The sequence below is a fragment of the Pristiophorus japonicus genome, chromosome 1 (genome assembly GCF_044704955.1).
Source record: "Pristiophorus japonicus isolate sPriJap1 chromosome 1, sPriJap1.hap1, whole genome shotgun sequence".
NCBI lineage: Eukaryota > Metazoa > Chordata > Chondrichthyes > Pristiophoridae > Pristiophorus > Pristiophorus japonicus.
Genome location: NC_091977.1, coordinates 102,327,454 through 102,343,682, shown reverse-complemented (window position 1 = coordinate 102,343,682; position 16,229 = coordinate 102,327,454). Strand labels below are relative to the sequence as shown.

The window sequence follows — 16,229 nt, the reverse complement described above, 5'->3', positions numbered from 1 at the left end:
TCTGGTACTAGCCATGAAAAAGGGAAGTTTCTTACCTGACAATGAAATCAAATTCAGACCCAGCAAGCATGAGAACGCCAAGAAGAGTTGATACAGCCCCATCTAGCACAGGTGCAAACATGTGCTCCAGTGCAAGAACTGCCCGGCGATTCTTGTCTCCAATGGCAGTTAAAAATGCCTACAGGCAATAAGATCAATGCAATCAGACCTCGTGTTTACTGAAAGAAGTTCATAACACCAAACCTGTAAAGCCCTACCCAATGGTTCAGCAGCTGTTTTGATTATGTGTAACAGACTGAATACTTCAGATTAAATTTAACCAAGCAATCAAAAATGCCTACTCCTTATGAACAATTTTTAATTTAAACAAAGTGGGACAACCAAAGATCTAAAAATAGAGGGGTTGCATTTACAATATTTTTCTGGGGATCTTCCGATGTAGTTATGGCAGATGATCGAGAGGACCCCTGCGTAATTTCAACCAAAAGAACATTTATATATTAGATATTTCAGATGAGAAAAAATGATAGCAGCCAATCGGAGGATACAGTTTTATATTAGTGGTTACCTACATAGTTGCTCCTCAAATCCTCCACCATATAAAGCTTTACTTTTTCTCCACATAAAATATCCCAAGAATTATTTAAAACTACTGCTATTTGTGATTTCACAGTGACACACAATAGTTTTCTTATGCTTGTTATAGATGCCTTTATATTTAAGTTTATTTTCAAAATGTTAGCGGATACTTCATGGGAGTGTTAGTGTACTAGAACAGCAGGTTTAAAAGGGCTGAATGGCCTTTTCTCATCCTAGTCTGTTCCTATGTAGAACAAGTATTTGAACAGTCAGGTCATACTGAATTGAATATATGCCAATAGACTCATATACTCCTGGAAGTACCATATGAGCAAATACACAACAATTGCACCAATATGTTAACCAGAATTGTCATTTTATTTTTGTAAAATGCATTTAAATAACTCCCATTTAGTCCCAGTGAAGGCAGGACCTTATTTCATAATTATTTTAGTACAAAATATTTTTAATAAAGTTTTCCAAAAATGGACTCTCTCCAGGCATATCTCCAGATGTTTGCTGCTACACAGTTGTAAATATGATGCTTTCTATCCAATTTATATGCAACTTTTGTACTGTTCTATTTCACAGTCACGTTCAAATTAAAATATCAATTCATTATCTGGACATAACCATAAAAACCTTTTGCATTGTATCTACATGAATTAAACTATGACCACTAACTGTTCAATTAACAATTTTTACATGTAATTAATGCCCACAATCAAAAGGACATTGCCTCAAATCCTGAAAATATAGTTCTGTGGTTTTTCTCAGAGTGGTCTGCAGGAAAGGTGTATGCATTTCTTGCATTCCGTTTTGACAAAAGGAAAAGTGAATGAAAGACATTTTACATACCAGAGCAACGTGAACGGTGAATTCCACCCCTATTCCAACAGAGGCAATGAGGATCACTACAGGAACTGCACTAAGTTTTATTCCAATGAGGCCCATCATTCCAAAAAGTTCCACGGTCATCAGTGCTAGGACTAATACCTAAATGGGGTTAAAACAATCATCAATTATATCAAAATAAGTCAACTTGCCATGGTAGAGAAATAAAAACTAAACTGCTTTTGCCATTTGACAGAGTGTATCTTTATACAACAATGAAGATACATACAGATTTCTAGGTTCTCCAAAAAGAAAAATGAATTAATAAAATGTAACTTGAAACTATTCCAGGAAGAGACAGAGGGCTGCAATAACTCTACTTTTCTATTAGTTAAAATCTATTACTTTGTGTTTGACAGGTACTGATGGAATTCTCTGCATGAAGCAGCTGGACAGCCCCTAACATTGCAAACACCAGGGTCTTGCCAATACACTCTTCCACAGCACGCATTTGCCAAAAGTTCAAATTTATGCTTCACTCTCATTCAATAGCAACCTGCATTTATATAGCACCTTTAATCCAAGGCACCTTACAGAAGGGTAATCAAAGAAAAATGACACTGAACCGAAAAGAGATTAGGATGGGTGACTAAAAGCTTGGTCAGAGGTAGGTTTTATGGAAGGTTTTCAAGGAATAGAGAAAGGTAGAGAGGTGAAGAGGTTTAGGGAGAGAAGTTCAGAACTTAGGGCCTAGACATCTGAAAGCACGGATGCCAAAGGAGGGGTGAAGTGAGTGGAGGATTCATAAGATGGCAGCGTTCTCAGAACATTGTAGGGCTGGAGAAGGTTACAGAAATAGGAAGGGATTTGCACATGAGGATGAGAATTTTAAATTTCAGGCATTGGTGATGTGGGAGCCAATGTGGGTCAGTGAGCACAGAGGTGATGGGGAATGGGATGGTGCGGGTTAGGATACAGGCAGTAGAGTTTTGGATGAGCTGAAGTTTATGGAGGGTGGAGGATGGAAGGCCAGCCAGGAGAGCATTGAAAAATGGTTGAGTCTGGAGTTGATTAAAGCTTGGATAAGGGTCAGCAGCAGAAGCGCTGAGGCAGGGGCAAAGACGGGCGATGTTAAAGAGGTGGAAGTAGACAGTGTTTGTGATGGAGAGGATATGGAGTCGGAAGCTCAGCTCAGGGTCAAATAGGGCACCAAGGTTGTGAGCCTGGGATCGCCAGCGTACAAATAGAAACTGACGTCATGTCTTTGAATAATGTTGCCATGGTGCAGAACGTAGATGAGGAACAGGAGGGGGTCATGGATAGATCCTTGGGGTAGTCTAGAGGTAATGATGCAGGGCCAGGATGAAGACATTGCAGGAAATAGGTAAGAGTGGAACCACTCAGCTAGGGAACGGAGGAGAGGCGTCGGAGAAGAATGCTGTGGTCAACCGTGTCAAATTTGCAGAGAAGTTGAGAAGGATGAGTAGGGATAGAGCACCATGCACACACTCACAGGGGTATCATTTGTGACTTCAATTAGAGCCATTTCAGTGCTGTGGCCGGGGGCAGAAACCTGATTGCAGAGGTTCAGAAAGAAAGCTGGATTATTCGGAATAGTTTTGCAGGAATCCTTAAATGAAGTTGACTTTGGGGGAGGCCAAAAGCACTAAAGACTAAATGCCATTTTCAGCTGATAAATGTCAGACGACAGGGGATTCTTCGTTTCCTAAAAAAAAACGGAAGGAATGACCCGGTCGCAGTTTAAATTAAACAATTAAATCTGAGGCAAAGCCATGTCTTTTTTTTGCATCCAGCTGTGAAACTTTTTAAACAATATATGCTAGTAGCACCAACTGATAAGGTTTACACAGAGTGTACTGATGTTCTGCAATGAAACACAAAAACCAAAAGCAAAATATTTTTCTTTCCGGTCCTGACCAAGCAACCTATGTAAAAGGGATCTGTGCTGTCTGGTGTGAAAAAGCTTTAAGTTTTAATGAAATTTGAAGTAATATCCTAAATCATTTGAACACTCCATCCAACAAAACACATCGCAGACTAAACATTTTTCTTCATAAAATATGTTTACTTACACAAAGTTTGCAATTCAGTCTCAGTTAATTGGTTCACATCTGGTATTATTTTGAACAATTTCTAATGTTTTGTGCAATTTTACTCTTACTCTGAAATTAGTCAAAGCAAGAGCAACAGTATATTGCATGATTTTTGTGACAAACACTTAGGTAAATCATCTAAAAGAATAAAATGTTTTTTTTCCCTTCAAATTCTTGCAAAACTTGAAACTAAGTTTTACAGTAGTATTTTTTCCAATGTTTAAATTTTCACTGTCGTCATCTTTCCATGCCGAATAAACATTTCATAAATGATGTCACAGGCATACCCCACCAGAGGCCCAGACATAAACAAAACCTTCCCGACTAAAGAAAGAGCTATACCAAAAGGAATTCAGCAGCAACAAAGCTCCTTGTAAACTTACAATGATCCCAGCCGTCCACGGGTTCAGAAGGAAAAGGGCACACACCAGAAAAGTGCAAGCCAAAACCACGCTGATGGCTAGCAGCAGCCAGTGTCGGAGCCCAACATATTGTTCCCAAAAAAGAAATGGATATCCGTTTGGATAACTAGCAACTCCTTGGTTGGTAAAGTTACTGCAGATATTTCTGACTTTTTCAATAGCCTCCACAAAGTCTGACGTCTCACGCAGTCCGTTGAGGTAGAAAGGAAACTGGGCATATTCAATGGGCTCAGCTGCTGGAACTAAACATAAAATAAGTCAGTTTAATTTAGAAACTACTATCTTCATTTTAAACAGACTTTGTGTAATTGAGAATTATTTGTAAGTAGATTAGTCTGTTATTGTATATCAGAATTATTGAACAAATGAAAGATTTTTAAACCTACAATGATATTTCTGTCCTAATGGCTCAGAGCAGAAAGGTCCACGTTCAATCCTTGACCTGTGACTGACTTTGCTTATCTTAGCTAAGCAGCAGGGCTGTTGCAATTGGTAGCAAAGCTTCTGGGATGGAGAAGGGAAAACTCAGCCACAATCTTGCTCCTGATCATCACCTAGTTATTCCTGATGGAAGTGCCCATGTGTGGATGCACAGCATGGACAGAATTAAGCTTGGCTCGGGTGTTCACCACATTAGATAGCTTGCAGGTATTCACTGTGAAAGGCTCACACATAAATAATGATCACTTTGATGGGAATCATACGCCAATAAAGGAGTCAGCAACTCCAGGAGGGAGGAGAAATAAATAATCAGAATAGGGGTGAAATGTAACTTTGTTGCAGGAGCAAAATTGGCAGTAGCTAATTAGGAAGGGGAAATCGGGTGTGGTCTATCACGGGCAGCCAATCCACTAATGCCCGTTTTGTGCCTCTGCCAAAGTTGAATTTCACCCGCAATATTTTGTTTTTAATCAGTAGTATTGTGCCAACCAAATTGCTGTAGTAAATGTAACAACTTCTACTTTGCTACTAGATAAAATATAAAACTACAGAGGGAAATCTTCTCATTTAATGAAGATATCGGTGTAGTCCCAAAAAACTGAAAAATAAAATAGCCTGTAAATTGGAATTGAAGTTTAATATAAAAAGTTGTAACTTTCCCCCCAAGAACTACAATATATTGTACAACTAACTAATCATACTGTAAGAAAAGGATTTCTTGCCAGTAAGACCATTAATTTTATCCATGCCCAAATTAATGTTGTACCTAACAGCCTAAATTAGTTTAAAAGCAATTCAATAAATATCTATACTACAAATTCACAATATTTTGCAACTTATCTACAGAACCACTATTTGAATCCAGATTAGAAGTTTACATCTGGGTGGCCTCAGTGGCATAAAAACTAAAGAATATCCAGCCCTAATTAACTGGTGAAACTAAATTTGATCATACAATATGACAATGAAGCCTTTGTTTAAAATCAAAATGTAAAATCTCTACATCTGTAGGTCAACTGTATTTTTCATTGAGTGCCTTTCCTTTCTTTTAAGTGCAAGACTTCACAAAAAAAAAGAAATCCCAACAAAACCAGCATTTAGTTTTTGCTGCTGTGTGTTCCAGACCCTGCAGGGTCATTCAACTGACTTGCTAAACATGATTTGCCCTATTATAATCTCAACTATAAATTTTCATTAAGACAAGACTTGGCTGGCTGCCACCAGGCTCCAGGCTTTGGAATACAGTGAAGCTTCATTATCCAATCACATTTTCAGGAGCCCACTCCACAGACCAATAACCTCAACTAGCAGGCAGTCACATAACTGAAACCTGAATGGAAATTAAATCAATCCAAGTTCCCTTCTTGAGACATAAAGGACCCCCTCCCTGGCCAATACTCCATAGAATTATTGTGATGAAGCACAGGTGTGCAATAACCCACATACTGGTATCATATCATTGACTAATGGATATGGAAAACCCTTTGCAATTTTGGAGCAAGTAAAATGTACTCTTTTTCTACAGGAAATAAAGTGAATTCTAAAAAAGAATACACATGTAACATTTTCCCTCACTTAACCTTTAGCTTCCTTTTTGCATTGGGGAGAGGGAGTTATATATCATTCCAGTTATATATTTAAAATAGTGTTTAGCTGTAGTTCTGTATATTCATTTTAAGTAATCCAAGCATAATAGATATTACATTGCATTTATTTTACTATTGATAATACCTGTATGAAGTATTTTTTTAAATAACTATGCTGTACTTGAAAAAAACCTGAGTTTTTTTGTCATTTTCCACACCATGGGGGAAGTTAAAAGTATTAAAAAGCTTCCCCGAGGTCAGGGATGGGAACCCCCGGGGCTTGGGGCTTGCTCCTACCTGTGGTTGTGGCCTCCTGTCCCGTGTTCCCCACCCGACTGGAAGCTAGCCTGTCAATCAGGCTGACTTCTGGGCAGGGAACCTGTCCATGAAACCATATGCACGCTTTGGAGTTAAAACGCCACAATGCGCGGGGAAAACCAGACTTTCGGGTTTCCCGCAGTCTACCGGGCCATCAGACTCCAGGCGGGTCAGAAACTTAAAATTCCGGCCCTTGTCTTACTCCGATTTACAATTTCTGAGCTTCAGCAAGGTGTACGAATTTCTATAATCAAATGTATATTGTGCATTTCTTTTTGCAGTAATGGATATGACTGATGCAATTCTAGAAACTCATTAATGAATTTACAATCTAATGTAAATTACAATTAATGATCCTAAAATTGTGTTTTTAAAATAATAATTGATTTCCACTGATAAAGTCCTATACTTTTCCAGGTTGGAGAATTATAAAATGATCTTTGGCCCATTTCCCACTTCTAAAACAAGAATTTTCCCTTGTCTCAAGGATCTTGAGATGAGCGGGTGTCTCGTGAGTGACATCATCCTTCACATTCCATGCATACTCATCAAGTAACATGTGCAATGATACCAACAGCACGATGTGGTAAGTAAAGTCAGCTGGGGTGAAAAACGGGTGGCTGATCCAATCCCGTTACTTTCCCACTTTAGGTTAAAATGACCCTTGTCATCCTCAAGAATACTGGAAATTTCAGATATGTCAAAGAGGAAAATAATTTACGAAGTGGGTAATCCAAGGAGTACATTGTTTTGCTGCCAACCACTGACCCACGGAATTTGAAACTGTTTGCAAGTGCAATGAATTTGTTTTTCATTAAATATAGAATAAAATCTTTCGCTATACTGGACCCTACAGTGCAGAATTGTAGGGGTCTGACATATTGGCATGATTAGAGCTAGATATTTGGCTTCATGAAATCCCATTTTATATATTCCAAAGTTTGAAAAATATGAATCTGTCAGTTCAACCCCTTATAAAGTACATAAGTTAAGATTGTATAGAGTAAATGATAATGTAGGCTTATGTTAAATACATGATGATATAAAAACTGATTTTTACTGATTTTCTCCAAATTGTTTTTTTTGGCCTCTGATTTTTCCCCTTTATTTTAATCTGGTTTTTGATGCTAAAAATAAAAATTCTAAAACACACCAAAATGTTTTTAAACTGGCAATAAAAACTGACTTTAAAGATCCTTAATTACAACCATACCAGTGAAAGTTCTTGCAATAAAGAAATTAGATAAACCAGTTAAGGGAAGGAGAAATGATCGACTTACTTCTGAGCGCAGTTTCTGGCCTGTCATCCGCCTTGTCATGAACCCATTCTGGAGGGTGTGGCCGGATGTTGGCTTGAGAGGCAGCATAGGCCACAGGGTCATTACTGACCCAGGCAGTCAGATAGATGTAAAAAGCGTTTGGGTTGATGATTCCTTCAATATTCACTAGGCGCTGTTTAGTCAACTGCAACAAGATGAAAAACACAGGGTTATTTTTTGAATTTATTTCATTAATGTACCTCACAGCCACAGGGCAAAAAAGGAACAACTAATATAATCATAATGCTCATGTAAAGTAATCTTGCCTTCACACTTCAGACACGGAATGAATCACAACCAAGTTTTACTTCAATATGAAGCTACAAAACACATCACAAACATTCACTTTGTAGCAAGTCCTCTTCAAGAATTTAAGTATCTAGAGTATGGTATATATTTGGAGAGAGAGAGAGCGAGTGAGAAATATTAAAGTTAGAATAACAATAAAAAAGAGAAAGTAAGAAAATTTGGCAAGAGTCCCTGTGCACGTCTGTGTGCAGTTAACCTCTGTTGTTAACACTGAAGGAAATGCCACCCAGCAAATGGAGGAGAGCTATAAAAATAAAACAACATCTGTACAAATTTTGCTAGCACTTGCTTCTCCTGACCTATGTATATTCGGAAAATGCACCACGCCAAGAAACAGACAGAAGCGAGATCCTGCCTGGGTCACCGGGGGGGCAACCATCTTTTGAGTGTTCATCTTGGACAGAAAGCAGCATGCATTATCGTGTCAAAAGGAACTGCCTATTGCTGCCAATTTTTGCACTTTGCAGTGTGGGGGGATGGAAGGCTGAATGTTAAATTAAATATATGGAAAATATGTATCTTTTAAGCACAATGGCCATGCTTCCACTTCAGGTTTTTTTTGAATGAAATGAAACACAACTGTGACAGGAGTACAAAAAAATATTTGATTCGCAGGCTCTGGATTCAATTAATCCACGGGATACTCAACAACTGTATGTCTTCAGCTGTATCTGGAATCAAGCAGTGCAGCTAGCAACCCCTGTGGGCATGGCACACTTTTCTCCCTCCCAGGCACAGGAAATTACATCAGAAGTTACAGTCCAACACTTGGTCCCACAAGCTACACCTGGTAAAGAATGAACTACTGTATTTAAAGCTTACCGGAGTAAATGCTCATTCAAGGCAACTCTAAATCAGTGTTTTGTGTCTTAATTCTTTCAGTGTTAACGGGTACGCTGTAGTCTGCAGTAAAGCAACATGTTTTACACCACATAATAACTTTAAACAATGTACTCTGTAAAACTGTCATCTTGAATATGGTGGGGAAGGTAGAGAACAAGCAGAGCTACATTATTGATGGTATTCTGCCAAAAAAGGGAAAAAAAGACAAATGGCTTGAATGAGAACCTAATTACTTTTTCAGTGCTCAGTACCATTTCCACTGAGACTTCACGTTGTAATGAAGGCAGTCAATAAAAAATTGTAATTCTGTAACCTTGTGTGCAGAAGCCATGTGGAGAAATAATGTATTACTACAGGAGAGGCCACTAAAATGTTTGAGGAATTTTGGGTTCACACTCAGCAACTCAAAAGACAAAAGAAATTCAGCTATTTTCTCACTCATCAACAAAACAGGCGTTGATTTCTTGCAAAACTCTTACCTGACTTAAGTCGGTTGGTCTATGCCTATTGCCAGTCTGAATTAGCAACTTGTACGCCAGAACACCATCATCAGACCCATTTTTGTAACTGTTGTGAGTAATCTTCCGAGCTTGCCATTCCCTGTCAAAGGTGTCTTGCAGACCTGATTAGACAAGGAGTTGAAACATTTTGTAAATAACAAATAACCTGGAACTCCAAAGCCTATGATATCTTTCACATTCACTATTTCAATTTGAGAACTGGCTTGACATCATAATGGGCATACATCACAACAAATGTAAAAACATATGAAAGTGTGGAACAGCTTTCTGTGTGATTGCCTTCTTTCTGCAGCAGCGACTGGATTCAGATTTTTGGTAAATAGGAAAGCTTATTGAGTTTAAAAGTTAAACAAAATATACCACATGCTATGGCATTGAGTCATATTGGTTGCGAAGGTCGCAGATTTGATTCCTGTTGAAAATGGACTGGCCTGCCCATTTGTATTTGAAAATTGCATCCGGTCCTACAACCAGCGTAAGACCCTGATTTGTATATGTAAGCACGTCCGCCCGAAACAGATGGGCATGCTGCCTGTCAATTTACAGGGCTGCCTTAAAATTGCATCAGCAGGGCCTTGCGCATCAGTGGGGCGACTGAGGTGGCACTCCCACCCCTCTGATTGTGAACTGCTGGTCACCCATTTTTAAGGCGAGAAATTGGCAGCTGGTAATTGAAAACTGCCCCCACAGCATCCCTTGGTTAAAGAGGGGATATTGGTCATAATTACTTCTCCCTATTCAGCAGCCACTACTGTAAATTCCATCTGTACAGTTCTAAAATTAGAACAGATTGGGCTTGACAGTGCTGCCCCTTGTGGTTGAATAGTTTGTGGATTCACTGTTCAGACTCATGTATGAAAAATGAACAATTATATATGACATTCGAGGGCCACCGTTGCCCTTATAACCCACCATGAATCGCTTTGTTAAGGAGATGTAAATATTGATGACAAAAAATGTATATGTCAGACCCTGGTAAGAACGAGTACAGTTGGCAAAGGCAATGTAGATTTTATGGAGATGGGGAATCTTAGAGAAGAAATTCCAGTAGAATAACTGAGTCTGGGATAGAAAATGTATTTTAAGAGGCACTTGATATCAGGTAGGATTTTAAAGAGATCTTTCAGGGAAAATTGGTAGCACAGCAAGTTGGTTTGGTAACCTGCTGTGCTCACAGTAGCAGGTCTCAAGTTTATGACTGGGACTCTGCATTAAGTGAGCTTGTTGTCCCAGTTGGAATGTTTTGAAAAAATGCAGAATAATAGCAAGGCTATCCCAAAAGAGGGGATAACAGCAATGGAGAGTCAACGTTTGTCACAGAGAACCTGGGAGGAGGGCTGTTTCAGCCATCAGTGCCCATCCTTTGGGTCATAGAGATAGGTGGTTAGCAGAGAGTGGAATCTCATTTTTTTTTTTAATTACAAAACCAGAGTAAAGATTAAAAAAGATCTATTAAAATTGAAAAAAATTATTGAAGAAACATTACAACAACAACTTGCATTTGCCAAGGCACTTCACTAATAGGTCTAAGCAAAATGGCTGCAGAGCCAAAAACAGATTGGGAAGGGTGACTAAAAGCTTGGTCAACAAGATGGATTTTGAAGGGCTTTACAAAGAAGGAACAAGGAAGAGACATACACAGATTGGTGGAGAAATTTAAGGAGATGGTTTTTCGTAGTTACTTAATCTAAAATGCTTGGATCTTGAATTTATGCCATGTGAATAATAACATGCAAATGCTTAATATATCCATATGAAATTCCTATTCTGATATTTTAATGTAGGTGTTAATCAGTTTGCTTTGAAAAAGTTAATATCTCTCTTAAAATAGCAAGAACAGAATTACACTCTAATGAATTGTGCTGGAATTCACACAATGTAATTTCAAGGCCATTACAAACCCAAAAGTTTAAAGACTGCAATGTTCGATTTAAACCCAGCAGGATTGGTGTTCCCACCCCTCACCATTTCAACTTAACTGAAATTAGGCACGGGAAGGCTGCCCGCCCCAGAGGATTGGGGGCCTAATTTAAACTGCATGCCATTTTAACTGTAGACCAACTAAGAGCCGCACAGTCTTGGACCCATCCACGAAAGCTGGCGGCAGGCAGCATCCTGGATGTACAAGACTCAGGTAAGTTTTATATTCCTTTTCAAGGTCCCTTGTGAGCCAGAAAGAGCAGAAGTGCTCATCCTGGTCCCACAAGGATACCTTGGGCCTCCCTTGCCCCTAGCTGACCCCCCTTCCTCCAATATTTGCCGATCCAATTCCATGAGTCCCCAACAGTGACCTGACTGCCCCCCCGACCACGACTCTCCATTCCTGCCCACCAACACTGACAGTATTCCCACTTGATTTGGGCAGGAGTCAGTATCGAGACCTCACACAATGGCGAGATGGACTGATCATCGCCCGCTTCGGCCCCGCACTCCCAAATCCAGTGCTAAGTTAAAATCGATCCTTAATTGTCTTTAAGCTCCCTGCTTATTTTCTTGTTTGACAATGTAGGTTATAATAAAACCCTGAACGTGAAGTCTGTTACTATGTACAATATGCATAGTATAGTCACGGAAACCTTTTCTAACAGCAATATTACACAACCAAATTCCATGGAACAGATTGGAGGAAAATGTGTTCAGCACAGAGTGAAAACAGTGTGAACCTCCAAGTTAAAAAGAAAAAGGAACTCAGCCGTTCCTCGAGCACAGCATGAGTAAGCACTGTGTCCTCAATTCATTCCATCTGTTTGACTTGGGCAGCACTTACAAGTCGTGAGATCTGCTGCCAGCACGTGTAAAGATCACAGCCAACACCTATTCATTCTCAACTGCTATTTTCCTCTGCACCCTTTTAAAAAAGCATGGAAGATCACTGGCTGTTCCAAGCAGGTAATTTGGATCAGATTTGGAACAGGAAGCCACAACCCTGTACAACGAGCCTCTGTGTGAGCAGATGACAAACCACATACCCGACGTTTTAGACCCACCTCACAGCTGCACTGAAGCTGTAATCAAAACCATCATTACAGATCTGATAGGTTAACTACAGCTGTAAGGAGATAAGGCTAAAGAAGCCAGGCACAAATGCCATTGCCTAAGGGCTGAGCTTGCTCATTCCAGTTTGGAAAAAAACTCCCACGTCGACCTGCAGACACCAACCTAAAACAAACTGGTTTGAAACAATAGCAGCAGTTTCAAAAACACACACAGCACACCTGCCAAACTTGATGCACATTCCCAGACCTGCCTTGGAATGAAGAGGAACCAATTTGTAATTACCACCTAGGTGATTTCAAAGCACTCCACTCGGTGTGGCCTTGGCGTGCACATATGCTTTCAAAACTTAGCTTCCCTAAATAGTGATCACGCAACTGGATTATTGTCTAACCCACCAATACAAACACCCACTATCACTACAGTAATGAACATATGTGACCGACCAATAATAAAAGATAGTACTTTATAGAATTTTACTATTAACTACCTGAACAGTCTTTTTCTGTTTTATATTTGAATTGAACACGCAGGAGGTAAAATGTTTCCAAATCTTAGTGTGATATACAATAGAAAAGTCAAAATTGTTTGTGCCGTCCACCCCAGCTCATAAAGGCAATCTCCCCCCCTTCCCCCAGCTCATAAAGGCAATCTCCCCCCCTTCCCCCAGCTCATAAAGGCAATCTCCCCCCCTTCCCCCAGCTCATAAAGGCAATCTCCCCCCCTTCCCCCAGCTCATAAAGGCAATCTCCCCCCCTTCCCCCAGCTCATAAAGGCAATCTCGCCCCCTTCCCCCAGTTACTGAAGCAGCCTTTTGCTGCAAGTCTCCCCTCATTGCGCTTCTGATATCTACCTAATGCTGCTGCTTTGCTTTGGCATCAGATGCTGCTATGCACTGCAGGCAGGAATTCCTGATCTGGTAAAACTATCACAATACCAGAACTCCCGTCGGAAATCATAGCAGAGTCCAAAGCTGGATCAAAGCAGTAGGATCAGATGTGAGCCAGAACTGGCAGTGTGAGGTGAATCATGGAATGGAGTAGAATGATTTTGGAGAGATGAATGGGAACGCAAATATCATGGTAGTAGTGAAGGCAAATGATTTTTGCAGGTTTAACAAAAGAAACGGGTTTGCAACTTTCCAGTATCCTTAATCATAACAGCTGAGCCTGATCTTAATCTCAGTTTCCTACATTAAAACAGTGACTACACTTCAAAAGGTACTTCTGCAAAGTGCTTTGGGACATCCAGTGGTCGTGAAAGGCGCTGTATAAGTGCAAGTCTTTCTTTCTTTCAGTTAATGTACACACACTCTCACTTTCCAACAGGGCTCACTAGACAGTGATCAGAGGCAGGCCCTGGATGCCCTTGCTCCTTCCACAGATTAGGGGTGTTGAGGCCAACATGCAACCCCAGTGTTGAAAATGGTACTGTTTATAAAGTTAGTGACAATTATGTCAAAATTATACTCAGTAATTAATGGGGCAGTATGTTTGATATATCATTAGCAGGACATTTGGAAAAGCAAAATTCGGTCAGGCAGAGTCAGCATGGATTTACGAAGGGGAAGTCATGTTTGACAAATTTGCTGGAGTTCTTCGAGGATGTAACAAACAGATTGGATAAAAGGGAACCAGTAGATGTGGTGTATTTGTACTTCCAGAAGGCATTTGACAAGGTGCCACATAAAAGGTTACTGCACAAGAAAGAAGTTCACGGGGTTGGGGATAATATATTAGCATGATTGGAGGATTGGCTAACTAACAGAAAACAGAGAGTCTGGTTGGCAACCAGTAACTAGTGGGGTGCCGCAGGGATCAGTGCTGGGACCCCAACTATTTACAATCTATATTAACGAGTTGGAAGAAGGGACTGAGTGTAATGTAGCCAAGTTTGGTGACGATACAAAGATGGGAGGAAAAGCAATGTGTGAGGAGGACGCAAAAAATCTGCAAAAGGACATAGACAGGCTAAGTGATTGGGCAAAAATTTGGCAGATGGAGTATAATGTTGGAAAGCATGGGGTCATGCACTTTGGCAGAAAAAAATCAAAGAGCAAGTTATTATTTAAACGGAGAAAGATTGCAAAGTGCTGCAGTACAGCGGGACCTGGTGGTACTTGTGCATGAAACACAAAAGGATAATATGCAGGTACAGCAAGTGATCAGAAAGGCCAATGGTATCTTGGCCTTTATTGCAAAGGGAATGGAGTATAAAAGCAGGGAAGTCTTGCTACAGCTATATAAGGTATTGGTGAGGCCACACCTGGAATACTGCGTGTAGTTTTGGTTTCGATATTTACGAAAGGATATACTTGCTTTGGAGGCAGTTCAGAGAAGGTTCACTATGTTGATTTCATAGATGAGGGGGTTGACTTATGAGGAAAGGTTGAGTAGGTTGGGCCTCTACTCATTGGAATTCAGACGAATGAGAGATCATCTTATTGAAATGTACAAGATTATGAGGGGGCTTGACAAGGTGGATGCAGAGAGGATGTTTCCACTGATGGGGGAGACTAGAACTAGAGGGCATGATCTTAGAATAAGGGGCCATCCATTTAAAATAGAGATGAGGAGAAATTTCTTCTCTCAGAGGGTTGTAAATGTGTAGAATTTGCTGCCTCAGAGAGCTGTGGAAGCTGGGACATTGAATAAATTTAAGACAGAAATAGACAGTTTCTTAAACGATAAGGGGATAAGGGGTTATGGGGAGCGGGCAGGGAAGTGGAGCTGAGTCCATGATCAGATCAGCCATGATCTTATTGAATGGTGGAGCAAGCTCGAGGGGCCGCATGGCCTACTCCTGTTCCTATTTCTTATGTTCTTATGTTCTTATTACATTATAACTGCAAAGCCTTGAAAATCTACAGCTGGGTTTCCACCATAACTTCAGTGGAAACTCGGTCAGGACCAAATACAGTGGTTCCCAATCTAGCACTAAACTATCTGAATGATCATGCACGGATCAAGGGCTGGATGTTCTGGTCCTTTGTGTTCCGGGTTTCATCCTGGAGCAGTGTGAAAGACGGCGTTGAGGTCTCCAGCGCCCCGCCATGATTCTCTGGCCGGGTTTTGCGGCCGCGCTGAGCAGCATCGTCGGGAAGAGCAGCGCCAGGTATACAACGCCCCTGTTTGCGACACCGGCAGGAGCTTTGAGTCTTGCCCAACCCATCCGCCCGGAAGTGCGCCTGCAATAACTGCCTGGGAAATCAGAACGGTCCAGCCATGCCGTTGGCGGAGAGGAAAGTAAAGTACTACAAAAGTAAGTTCGAGTGTTTTCTGTTTTAAATTTTTGTGCGATTCGTGTTGCGATGGCGTGGGCTATGTTTGAGGAATGTTTTTGTGTTTTTTTGGTTTCCCCACTCCCACCCTGCCGAGGCCTCTCTCGGAGCGCTCCCTGCCTGGCTGTTTAGCTCGAGAGTTTCCCTTCCTTGCTCCAAGAGAGGTGTACAATGCCTCAATTACCGCTGCACCCCGACAATGGGCCCAGATGCCCAAACGTAAATACTAAAGCGCAAACTATTCCCAGCCACTAACTTTCCCGCTCCGTCGCGATTATCGCCCTGAAAACAGAAAAGCCGAAAATCCAGCCCCAAGCATCTATCTAATCCAAACAAGACAATCAGCTGATGGGGGATAAGGGGTTTTGGACTGTTTACATCAGGAGCTAGTGGGGCTAAAATTGGCTCTCGCCCCAGTTGGGGGTACTAAGCTCTCTGGGACCGGACATTCTGTGCCTAGCACAGAAGTCCCATGCCGGAAGCGAAATTGGGGTTACCGCCTCTCAGAGGAAGTGGAATTCAATGTCGCGCACTCCATTTCCTTTCAGAGCAGGTTTGGGGGCACTACCTGGGCGCATCGCGGAGCACTATGCAGCCTCTCCGTGTAGCGCTGATGCATAAGAACATAAGAATTAGGAACAGGAGTAGGCCATCTAGCCCCTCGAGCCT

The 16,229-nt window shown here is 40.9% G+C and overlaps 1 protein-coding gene across 1 annotated transcript in view; it reads right to left on the bottom strand.

Annotated features, from left to right (window-relative positions):
* ptch1 (patched 1) overlaps positions 1-16,229 on the bottom strand; it is an 80,400-nt gene that overhangs the window by 12,827 nt on the left and 51,344 nt on the right. Inside the window, exons 16-20 of the mRNA XM_070860859.1 lie at positions 9,245-9,387; positions 7,575-7,758; positions 3,911-4,191; positions 1,438-1,575; positions 36-178 (exon numbers count right to left, since the gene is read on the bottom strand). Coding sequence (XP_070716960.1) covers positions 36-178; positions 1,438-1,575; positions 3,911-4,191; positions 7,575-7,758; positions 9,245-9,387 — 889 coding nt within the window. The remainder of the gene's footprint in view (positions 1-35; positions 179-1,437; positions 1,576-3,910; positions 4,192-7,574; positions 7,759-9,244; positions 9,388-16,229) is intronic.